The following is an 11,906-nucleotide window of genomic DNA, read 5'->3' on the forward strand; positions in this document are numbered from 1 at the left end:
GTTTCTCGGAGTTCATTATGAACATGTGGGGATGAGTGCCCACAATCCTTCAAGTTATCTGTCTGCAATAATGCATTCATGTTGTTTCAGAGGTTCAATTTTCCTTCTAAACTGCTTCATTAGACTTGAAGACACAAATTTTTGTTTATTTTATTTATATTCCATCTTTCTCTGAGCAAGAAATAAATTACTGAATCCACAAAGAAACAGACCTGCAATGTGTTAATTGGAAGCAAACACACTTGCACACTAAGCACTTTCCCCAAAGTTTCAAACAAATCAGCAAGGACAATAAAAATGTCCCAGCCCATCTATTTTGTCATAGCCAATGCAACACATATGGACAAAATGCTCCATGGCATTAGGGAATGGATTGTGGATCACAATATGGAGAAACAATGCAGTGCAATCTGGTCGACAATAGGTTGGCCCATTCAGGGGGAAGAGGGATTGGAATTCTTATTGACAACATACAAATGTACATAAACATAAGCTAAGCCACTGCTTCTAAAATTATGGGTCCCAACCCCAAATGGGGTTCTCTTAACTCAATGTTGGGGTCACAAAAAATTGGCAACAGTAAAAGATTTATGAATGTCACTAATTTACACAAATCAGTTAGCAACGATGTGCAGTGTTTCTAGTGGACTTTACAGAAAATGTTTGTGCTTTACTCCACAAAATGGTAAATCAGCCTATTTAGGAAGCCTTGCAAATGTTAATTTATTTTCAATAAATGTTTGATTTTATACCTATTTTATATACTTATATACCTGGAGTCACGTAACATTTCTTAGGCAGAAAGAGGTTGTGAGTGAAAATGTTTAAGAAGCCCTGACCTAGAGCACAATACATTGGAATTCACTAAAGGGGTCAGAAAATATTGTTTAGTTACTTCAAAAAAACAAGTGGGTGAGAGGCATTTCAGCCCTGAAAAACCCTAGCACTGTTAATGGTTACAGACTCTCACTAGGTAACCTGTGTGTCTCCTTCATCTACAGGTGCTTGAACTTTAGAGGTAAATTAAAATCTCTTGATCTCTCTGCTAATGGATCTTTAGGTTGGCTTTTGAACTGGGCAGTCTTTAAGGTGGAAGGTGTCTTCAGATTGTCCTCTGTAAAGGAGGACAAAGAGTGATTTTTGTGTGCTCAACAGGGTAATATTGCTATGTGTTATCTTCACTATACCTGGAATTGTAACAGAAGAGGGTGTTTTGCCATTATTGTAGACTCCCACTTATCCAACTTTCGCTCATCCAGCGTTCTGTATTATCCAACACAGTCTGCCTCCCGCCCGGATCCATAACTGTTTCAATACATTGCGATACTTTGGTGCTAAAGTCACAAATACAGTAATTGCTACATAATGTTATCGTGTATTGAACTGCTTTTTCTGTCGATTTGTTGTAAAACAGGATGTTTTGGTGCTTAATTTGTAAAATCATAATGTAATTTGATGTTTAATAGGCTTTTCCTTAATTCCTCCTTATTATCCAACATTTTTGCTTATCCAACGTTCTGCCGGCCCATTTATGTTGGATAAGTGAAACTCTACTGTACTTTAACCACATGTAGTAAAAAGTGTCATCAGTTGCCATCTGTAGATCCAATAGCCATTCAATAAGAGAAGTTTGAACCATTTTGTATTAGTTCATTGCAAACTCCCCCAAGACAGAACTGGGACAGTTTAGTCTCACCAAACAATGGATTTTTTTTAGTTTCGGCAATCGAACACCATGAAAGAGACTCATGTAGTAGTTAAAATATTTATTTATAATATGTTTACCTTAACAGGCATCAGATATTTTCCAAATTTCATACAGAAATATGTAAGACATGCATAGACCAATATGGCCTGTTCAATGTATATTCAACATAGTAAATATAATGACAGCTCCATGAATATAAATATATTATATATAGATTTAAAAAAGCACATCATACAAAATCAAGTTCAGACCTTACTCAACAAATACAGTCAGAGAGAAATTGAACTAGTAACAGCCACAAATATTAACCTTTGACTTTTACACCATCACTTTAAACTTTCTTCTCTTTCTAGAGATTGCTATATTTTTTCTTGCTCTCTAGAATTATACTAAAGACCTCCCAACTTGTTGAGATCAGTCCTAGGCAGCTGAGAACCAGACAGGCCCTATATCCCTGGATCAGATCCTAGGTTTTCTGCTTTAAACTGGATTACACGTCTCCCCACTGCCAGATAATCTGGGATAAACAGAAAACCTTGGATCAGATCCTGGGATATAAAGCCTGTCTGGAAGGGCCCTCTGTATCTATTCAAAATATTGGTGACCCAGATCTCCACTTGACATCAAACACAGCAAGGTCTTCTCTGATGGTGTTTGTTTACGCAGTTTTTAAAAACATGCTGAATTCCCATGTATTTAAAACTCTTTACACCTCCATCCTAAGCACACTTGTTTGAAAGTATGACCCACTGGAACACAGTGACATCTACTTCTGCTGTACAATTGTGTTACATCTCAAATAGAGGACTGTAATATTATTTCCCCATCGCTTTTTAGAACACGGACAGCTCTTGACCCACAGCCCTGAAAACTCAAAAGGAACTAAACAGTGAGCTACATGTGTTCATGACTGGTACAACAAAATTAAATAAGATTCATGTGACATTTGAAAGTCACAAAAAGTTTGAACAACACTTTGGCGAAAGTGCAAGCCAGAGAATGTGAGGTAGACTTGTTACATAGGAGATGGGTTCTGATCAAAGTAGCAGAATCAACTTGCATTCAGAGTCAAAGCTACAGCAGTATTTTCTTTCAAAGCTTGACCACTGAATTTCTGATCTTCTTGATCACAATTCAGATGTGCATTGTTTTTTGAGCTGCTCCATCCAAAACCTTCCACACTGAATGAGCTCATGTTGCTTCAGTTTTCTCCTTTCTTCACAACCGGAGCCCAAATGTATCCCTTCTTCTTCTGATAGTCCACGTGGGGGAAAGTCCATTTAAGGAATTCTCTTGGACCCAACCCGTTCAGCTGAATTCCAAGAGGATGGCAGTATTTAACTGCTTTGTCATCTGTCCGAAGGGAAGATTCATTTGGGCCCTCCTTTACCTTTAGAGAGTTAATATTTAGAACAACACTCCTTGATCTCTTCCTAGAGAGGAATGTTAAGAAGTCAAAACAGAGCCTCAGCAATGCTTTGTCAGTAAATCTCGATGACTCGAGGATTAGGGCTGGCGATCTTTCCACTAAGACGTTGTCTTCAGGCTTTCCCAAACATTTTGCTTTTTATATGTTCGGTTATGCTTCAGCTGCTTTGGTTTATGAAGCCCGCTCTTCAGTTTGGCAATACTGAAAGAAGCTTTGATGCTATTACTGATGGTATCCAACCTGCAGAAACAAGAAATCAAATACATTTAGAGATCATATGTTCATACTGGTATGTATTATAGACATGAACATCATGAATTCTACTCTGTTTAGTTATATATTGCTGAAAATTTTAAATCATCCAAATTACTAAGCACATATGCAGTTCACTTGAGAATTATCCCGACCTTATGTAAGCTTTGGCACTTTAGTTGGCCCCTTTCCTGTACTTATGACACTTTATTGGCCAAGGACACCGCCCTGGCAACCCAGCCTTCTGACTATTTCACTTTGCCTTGGCCCTCCCAAGGAATCATTGCACTTACTCTGAGCCTGAACCCAGTTTCAAATTGGCCAGCCTGGGTATTGTTTTTATGATGTTAATTGATTTTAATGTTTTTATTATTTGTTGTTATTGATTGTTTTTACTGTGTCTGTTTTATTGGTAATCCTTGTCCTTCCGTAAGCCGCCCCGAGTCCCTTCAGGGAGATGGAGGCGGGGTATAAAAATAAAGTCATATTATTATTATTATTATTATTATTATTATTATTATTATTATTATTATTTTACTGACACAAAAACACAGTATGTCACAGCAAATGAGATCTATATGCTGGATATTATTATTATTATTATTATTATTATTAATTTTCCATGCTAGTCTTGAGAACACATGTGAAACACAGATCCTCCTATACAAAAATTGGTATATTTAATCTAATAGAGTGTCCATTTCATCCTGATATGGATATAAGAGATGGTAGATGGTAAAAGAGTTGCTCACTAAGGTCCCTTCTTCACAGCCCTATATCCCAGAATATCAAAGCAGAAAATCCCACAATGTCTGCTTTCAACTGGGTTATCTGAGTCCACGCTGACATATATTCCAGTTCAAAGCAGATAATGTGGAAGGGGCCTAAATTCACATGTTGTCCAATTGCTGTTTGTTCTAAAGACTGCATAGAAGAGTCTTCTCCAGTAGAGAGTGTCTCTTTCTCCTGAAGTCCTCAAAGACAGAAGTACTGGCTCAAGCTTTCTACAAATGGTATAAGCTACAGAAAGGTGAACTATATATCTCATATGAAGTACACAATTGAACTACTAAACTATATAAGGAAAAGTTGTAATACCCTTTGGAGTTACTTCCATTATCATCTGTAGCAAAACTTAGTGTTGGATCCTGCAATGGTATAACATATTTTCCACAACAACATAAAGTGGGCCCTCAGTATCTGCTGGGATTTGGTTCCAGTGCAATCTGTAGCTGCTAAAACCATGGATGCTCAAATCTCATTATGTGCAATGGTGTAGTAAAATGGTGCAAAATCAACTCTTTTTTCCCAGCTGCAACAATTCCTAATGCTTTGTGCCTTGTACTGAATTGCAGAGATGTTTATTTCAATTACAGATGCAAAAGACCAACTCACCTTCTCATTTTCTTGCTGTTGGCTAATTGCCTGAATGCACACCCAAGCCCTTTGCAGTCTCTGTTTTTAAGAAGGTATTTCCATCCTTTCTCTGTAGTGGACTGCGTCCTGTATAAATTGGGAAGAAAAACAGAAGAATTGCTATGAGAAAAAAATGCATTCCATACATAGACCACTATTTTCTTGTGTTTATTAATTATATCTGAAACCTTCCCTTTCTCTATACCTGTCCTCCACCACAATTCTATCTGGGAGGTAGTTTATGCTGAATTGATGTTTGCATCATGGTGTAAATCTAATAATCTATCCAATATGCAACTCTAACTTTGTTACATTAAGCTTTCTGAAAATCCTGATACAGTTAACGTCTTCTGTTCAATAGGAACATGACTGTTCAGGTGATTGTGGCTCAAATCTAGAGCACGGAAATGTTATCTTTGGACTAAAACTCCCATCAGGGCAGGCACCCAAATTCTGATGAAATCCCTTTAGTAATACTTAGGCTGCTTTTTTGTGTGTGTCAGGAGCAACTTGAGAAGCTGCAAGTGGCTTCTGGTGTGAGAGAATTGGCTCTCTGCAAGGATGTTGCCCAGGAGATGCCCAGATGTATTACCATCCTGTGGGAAGCTTCTCTCATGTCCCTGTATGGGAAGCTGGCGCTGGTAGACGGGAGCTCACCCAGCTCCCTAGATTCGAACCACTGCCCTTTCAGTCACCAGTCCTGTCAGAACAAGGGTTTTACCCATTGTGCCACAGGGGATCCTCACTTAAGCTGCTGAGTAAGTATATTGGAGTCTATTTGCTTAGTTCATTACAGTGGACAAAAAAAAAACAAGGCAGTACATACCAGTTTTCTTTTCCAGCTTTGCAGAAGTTGACACATTTCTTGTCTTTCAGATTTGCGCACTGGCATCGGTTAGGAGATCCTTGAAGGCTTCTGAGAGGTAAGTCTTCCAAGGAGCGCCTGATTCGAGAAGCACTTCCCAACCCGTATGGCACAGTCCGCCTGTCAGGAAGAAAAGAAATAAGAAAGGTTAGCTTCACTTGCAGCGATTGTGCTCTAGGATTCTAATTTATTTTTGAAAAATAAAATGGCTCAGGCTAATTTGGGTTGCTGTGACGTTTCCGTGCTGTATGGCCATGTTCCCAGCATTCCTCACCATTGGCATTAGAGCTGCAGTCTTGAAACATCTGGAGGTTATGATTCCCACTCTGTTCTAAGGACACTTCCAGACTAGCCCTATATTCCAGGATCTGATTCCAGGTTTTCTGTTTATCCAGATTATCTGGTGGTGGGGACTCATATAATCCAGTTTAAAGCAGAAAATATGGGATAATATCCTGGGATAAAGGTCCTGTCTAGAAGAACCCTAAGATTTTCTTTGCTCTTCTGCAAAATTGACAAGCTAACAGCAGTCCCACCCTAACATTATTGCTTTAAGTAGTTGAAGTCTACAGAAAGAATGAGGACAGATTTTGACTTAAACTAATGTATTAAAGCTGCAATTCACAAGCAAATGCCTCTGCAAACTACTTGGTTTATAGATGAACTAAAGTAAGATAAGACACAGGTGCACACACAGCCAAAAGCAGTTGAATCGGCTTTAACGTTGCTATGTTAAGTAACCGTTAATGAAGTATATTATCTTATAAAGTAAGGCCTGTAGATTCCCAGAATTATTTAACATTACTTGGGGGCCAGGTCAGGATAAGGCTGCAAAAACTGAGTATGTTCACAACAAAGTTCTCCTTTTGCTTACTTAGACATAATCATTTTTGTGTGTGTATCAGAGCAACTTGAGAAACTGCAAGTTGCTTCTGATGTGAGAGAATTGGCCATCTGCAAGGATGTTGCCCAGGAGATGCCCGGATGTTTTGATGTTTTATCATCCTTGTGGGTGGCTTCTCTCATGTCCCTGCATGGGGAGCTGGAGCTGACAGAGGGAGCTCATCCATGCTCTCCCCAAATTTGAACCTGTGACCTGTTGATCTTCAGTCCCGCCAGCACAAGGGTTTAACCCATTGCACCACTGGGGGCTCCTTGACATAATCATTAAATTGAATATAATGGGAGTTTTCCACTTTGGGAAAACGGACTACAAGCCTAAGCATTCCCAGCCTATGAGAGGAAGGTTTTCATATTTTATTTTGTTTTTATGAAGAAGTATTTTCTCTTTGCCATCTGCAAGGGTCACAAGTGAGCACGCTTATGGCTGCTATCAATCTCATGGGTTTTAGAGATTACAGCCACACATTTAAGGCTTAAAGCACATGCTTCCTTGATAGTAAGCCCTAGGAGTCTCCAGGAGATTTAGAACCAAAGCCAACGGGATTCTGCTTTTTTTATGGTCATGTCAGGAGCGAATTGAGAAACTGCAAGTTTCTTCTGGTGTGAGAGAATTGGCCATCTGCAAGGATGTTGCCCAGGGGACACCCAGATGTTTGATGTTTTACCATCCTTGTGGGAGGCTTCTCTCATGTCCCCACTTGGGGAACTGGAGCTGAGAGAGGGAGCTCACCCACCCTCTCCCTGGATTCAAACGTGCAGCCTGTCGGTCTTCAGTCCTACTAGCACAGGGGTTTAATCCACTGCGCCTCTGGGGGCTCCATAGGATTCTGCTGTTAGTGGTGTTTTCTGATACCATGGCCTTGATGTCTGCTTTTACTGCACTACAGTACAATTGCTTAGGTTTAGCGTATGTGCATCGAACCCAGATTGCAAGTTTCAAAAGTGCATACAATCAAACATCAGGTGCACTTAGACCTCCCATTTGCAGCTCTTTCGGACCAGCTGCTTGGTAGCACCAGGCAGATAAGGCAGCGATAGGAAGATGCCGCCTTCCAAAGTAATGAAGCAGCAACTTTCGACTACAATCCCAGGGCGATAAAAACTACATTAAGGGCTTAGCCCGAAGGCGGAGGAGGCAAGACTCACTCGGGGGTGTTGATCCAGATGATGTCCAGGTGGCAGAAGTAGACACACTCCTTATCCATCAGGGAAGAGCAGGAGCAGCGCTTGGCCCGACGCAGCGGGGAGAGGGCGCTGGAGGGACGCTTTTCAGCACTGCTAGACGCACCGAGCTCCGCGGCATCTGCGAAGGAGAAGCAAAGGAGAGGAGATGCTGAGTGGAGAAGGGAAGAAGAGGAGCCTGGCCAGTGCTGTGCATCTACAGTGCACAATGAATGCAGTTCGACACTGCTTCAACTGCCATGGCTCAGTGCTATGGAATCACGAGAGTTGTAGATTTACACAGTCTTTAGCCTTCTGTGCCAAAGAGTGCCTCACCAAACCACACAACTCCCATAATTCTATAGCATTGAACCATGGTAGTTTAAGTAGCATCACACTGTATTCATTCTACAATTTTGATATATCCTTGGACCTAGTGAGAAGCAAAGGTGGGCTCTACAGAAAGAAATACGTGAGAGGAAGTCATAGGGAGGAGGGAGCAAGCAAGCTTGTTTTTTGCTGCCCTGGAGACTAGAACGCAGAACAATGGCTTCAAACTACAAGAAAGGAGACCTGAACATTAGGACAAACTTCCTGACTGTGAAAGCCATTCAGCAGTGGAACTCTCTGCCCCAGAGTGTGGTGAAGGCTCCTTCTTTGGAAGCTTTTAAACAGGCTGGATGGCCATTTGTCGGGGGTACTTTGAATGCAATTTTCCTGCCTCTTGGCAGGGGGTTGGACTGGATGGCCCATGAGGTCTCTTCCAACTCCATGATTCTATGATTTTAAATGTGGCACTGGTTCTAGCACTCTAAGCTTGCCTACTGCTGTTGTTCCAGTTCACCTGCCACACAACATGGTGTGGGAATTTGAAGTGTGTAGTTTAGTGATGCCCAAGGGTTCCTACTGCCAACCTAGCAGTTCGAAAACATGTAAATGTGAGTAGATCAATAGGTACCAATTTGGCGGGACGGTAACAGGGCTTCATGCAGTCATGCTAGCCACATGACCTTGGAGGCATCTATGGACAACACCGGCTCTTTGGCTTAGAAATTGATATGAACACCACCCCCTAAAATCAGACACAACTAGACTTAATGTCAAGGGGAAACCTTTACCTTTATCTTTACCTAGCTGAGAAGCGAGGATCTCGCCATGGCAGTGAAAGTGGAATCATAGTACTCTCACAATGCAGCAGTGATGGGCATCTACACTGTAGCATTGATAGGTTTTGATACCACTTCACTGCCATAGCTCACTACTATGGAATCCTGGGATTTGAAGTTTCATGAGGCACCAAAACCTTGTCAAACTACATCTCTCGCGATTCAATAGCATTGAACCCTGACAGTGTCAGGCTTCATTCATTCTATAGCATGAATGAGCCCTTGGAAACTTTTCAGCTCTGCGGAAGATGCTGCGAAAACACTCCCATAGGTACTAGAAAAAGACTAATCCGGGGAAGGACACACTCCAAAGAAATCATAGCGGGTTTCCCCACTCCTTCAGGTTTGTATTTTGTTTATTTAGGAAAGGGCATCCTGGTCCATGTGCCAAACTGCATTCCCAGCTCCATTCTGGGCAGCTCTGAGCTCAACTTTACCTTCAGGCATATCCCTTCCCAGGTGCCAGCCAAATGGGACTCATGCTTTCCATTGAATCATAGACTTGGAAGAGACCTCATGTCCAACCCACTGCCAAGAAGCAAGAAAATCGCAGCCCCAAACGGTGGCCATCCAGCCTCCAAAGAAGGTGCCTCCACCCACTCTAGAGCAGAGAGTTCCACTGATGAACAGCTCGTATAGTTAGGAAGTTCTTCCTTATATTAAGGTGGAATCTCCTTTCCTGTAGTTTGAGGTGGAATCTCCTTTCCTGTAGTTTGCTCCACATCCTAGAGCCCTTCCACACAGCCCTATATCCCAGAATATCAAGGCAGAAAACCCCACAATATCTGCTTTGTGCTGGGTTATCTGTGGGTCCTTCCACACAGAATATCAAGGCAGAAAACCCCACAATATCTGCTTTGAATTGGGTTATCGGAGTTCACACTAAGATTATGTAGGATACAGGGCTGTGTGGAAGGGTCCATAGTCTCCAGGGCAGCAGAAAACAAGCCTCTCCCTATGACTTCCCCTCCTTCTGCCCCCATTCTGCAAAACTTGAGGCCACATCGCAACCCCAACCTCCATAAGCTAAAAGGATCTTTTGATCCAGGCGAAGGATCCCAACATTCTCTGCCTTTAAGGAGCATCTGCACTGTAGAATGAATCCCCTTTGACACCACTTTTAGCTGCCATGGCTCAGTGCGATGGACTCGTGAGCCTTGCAGTTTGGTACCTCTGGAGACGAACCGTGGCAGTGAAAAGTAGTGCCCAAGAGCATTCCTTCAACACATTGACACACCTCCCCAATAGACATCCTCCTTCAAATTGGGGCCTTTATTTAGTGTGAACTTGGGAGGAAAGTCAGTTCAGTTCAAAATATGACAAAGCAGTGAAGCAACCCTGGCCCCAAAGGCTATCATAGAATCATAGAGTTGGAAGAGACCTCATGGGCCATCCAGTCCAACCCCATTCTGCCAAGGAGCAGGAATATTGCATTCAAAGCACCCCCGACAGATGGCCATCCAGCATCTGTTTAAAAGCCTCCAAAGAAGGAGCCTCCACCACACTCCGGGGCAGAGAGTTCCACTGCTGAACAGCTCTCAAAGTCAGGAAGTTCTTCCTAATATTCAGGTGGAATCTCCTTTCTTGTAGTTTGAAGCCATAGCTCCGTGCCCTAGTCTCCAGAAAACAAGCTTGCTCCTTCTTCCCTCTCACATATTTATACATGGCTATCATGTCTCCTGTCACCATTCTCTTCTTCAGGCTAAACATGCCCAGCTCTTTAAGCCGCTCCTCATTGAGCTTGTTCTCTTGATCATTTTAGTTGCCCTCCTGCTTAGCCAGAGGTTTGCATCTATTCCAGGCATGGGCCAACTTGGGCCTTCCCTCCAAGTGTTTTGGACTCCAACTCCCACCATTCCTAATAGTTTCAGGTCCTTTTCTTTTTTCCCTCAGCCGCTTAAGGAAAGGGCCTGAGGCTGTTAGGATTGGTGGGAGTTGGAGTCCAAAACACCTGGAGGACTAAAGTTTGCCCCTGCCTGCTTGTGGAATGAATGTAGTTTGACCCCACGGCTCAAGGAATCCTGGAAGTTGCAGCTTAGTGAGGTAAGCATCAATCTTTGGCAGAGAAGAATCCTATAGCTTTGAGCCTTGGCAGGAAAGTGGTGTCAAACTGCATCCATTCAGAGGGCTTCCCACCTTCCTGGGCAGCCTCTCCGTCAAAAGGTGGCTGTAAAATCCAGCAAGGATCTCCTCCAAAAGAAAAGCTTGCGGCATCTCTTTCTTACCTGCCCGCGGAACTCCTTGGCTCATGACCATGAGCAGAGGAAGGATGAGCCGCGCGTAATCCATCCCCATTGTGTTTCTTTTTCTCTTTTTCCCACGAGTGTAAAGTATCCTTTTGGTAAAAGCGGGTCGGCTCCTGAGTCTTGACTGGCTGCCTTGCTTGCCGGAGCGCTTCTGCCTGGCCCGCCTTCCCCGCGGCTGCTTTTATAGAGCGCCGGGTAAACAGCCCCGGGCTTTGATTTGATCCGGAGACAATGTTATTGTGCGATTAGTCACCGAGAGGCAACGTGCGGGGCGAGATAAGGGGAGGCCGGGGAGGAAATCGCGCGAGTTTCTCTGAGCGGGGCAGACGCCGTCTGGCCAAGGCAAAGGCAAAGGGGCAGGCAAGCAGGCAGGCAGGCAAGCAGGCTCGCACAGGAAAACAAACACCCGGCGCAGACCTGGCCAGGGGGAAAAAGCAAGGGCAGCCCCCGGGCCCAGGAGGGGCGCCTCCAAGGCTCGGCCGGCAGGGGGCGCGCTGGCGCACTCGCTCTCGAGTCATTCTGCATAGGTTCTCCACTGCAAAAGGAGTCAATGCAGTCCCACACCTCTTGATCTGACCTGGCTCAAGGCCATGCAGTTTGGTGAGGCACCAGCACTCCAGGGCAGAGGAAGCTCAAGGACTTGCAAAATTACAGGTCTCTGGATTCTATTGCATTGAACGCTGGCAGTTAATTAAATTAAATCTATATAAATAAAAATGTAATGTCCCGTGACCAACAGAAAATACTGGAAGGGTTTGGT

General features: G+C 43.2%; 1 protein-coding gene across 1 annotated transcript; it reads right to left on the reverse strand.

Moving 5' to 3' along the window:
- Nucleotides 1-1,751: 1,751 nt before the first annotated feature.
- On the reverse strand, nt 1,752-11,476 carry EDN1 (endothelin 1). The gene is made up of 5 exons (XM_060774823.2): nt 11,126-11,476; nt 7,720-7,876; nt 5,632-5,790; nt 4,785-4,892; nt 1,752-3,377 (listed from the first exon to the last, which is right to left on the reverse strand). The coding sequence occupies exons 1-5, from the start codon at nt 11,193-11,195 to the stop codon at nt 3,236-3,238; spliced, it is 636 nt and encodes a 211-aa protein (XP_060630806.2). The 5' UTR covers nt 11,196-11,476; the 3' UTR covers nt 1,752-3,235.
- Between the last annotated feature and the right edge of the window lie 430 nt (nt 11,477-11,906).

The sequence above is a fragment of the Anolis sagrei genome, chromosome 4 (assembly GCF_037176765.1).
Source record: "Anolis sagrei isolate rAnoSag1 chromosome 4, rAnoSag1.mat, whole genome shotgun sequence".
NCBI classification, from domain to species: domain Eukaryota; kingdom Metazoa; phylum Chordata; class Lepidosauria; order Squamata; family Dactyloidae; genus Anolis; species Anolis sagrei.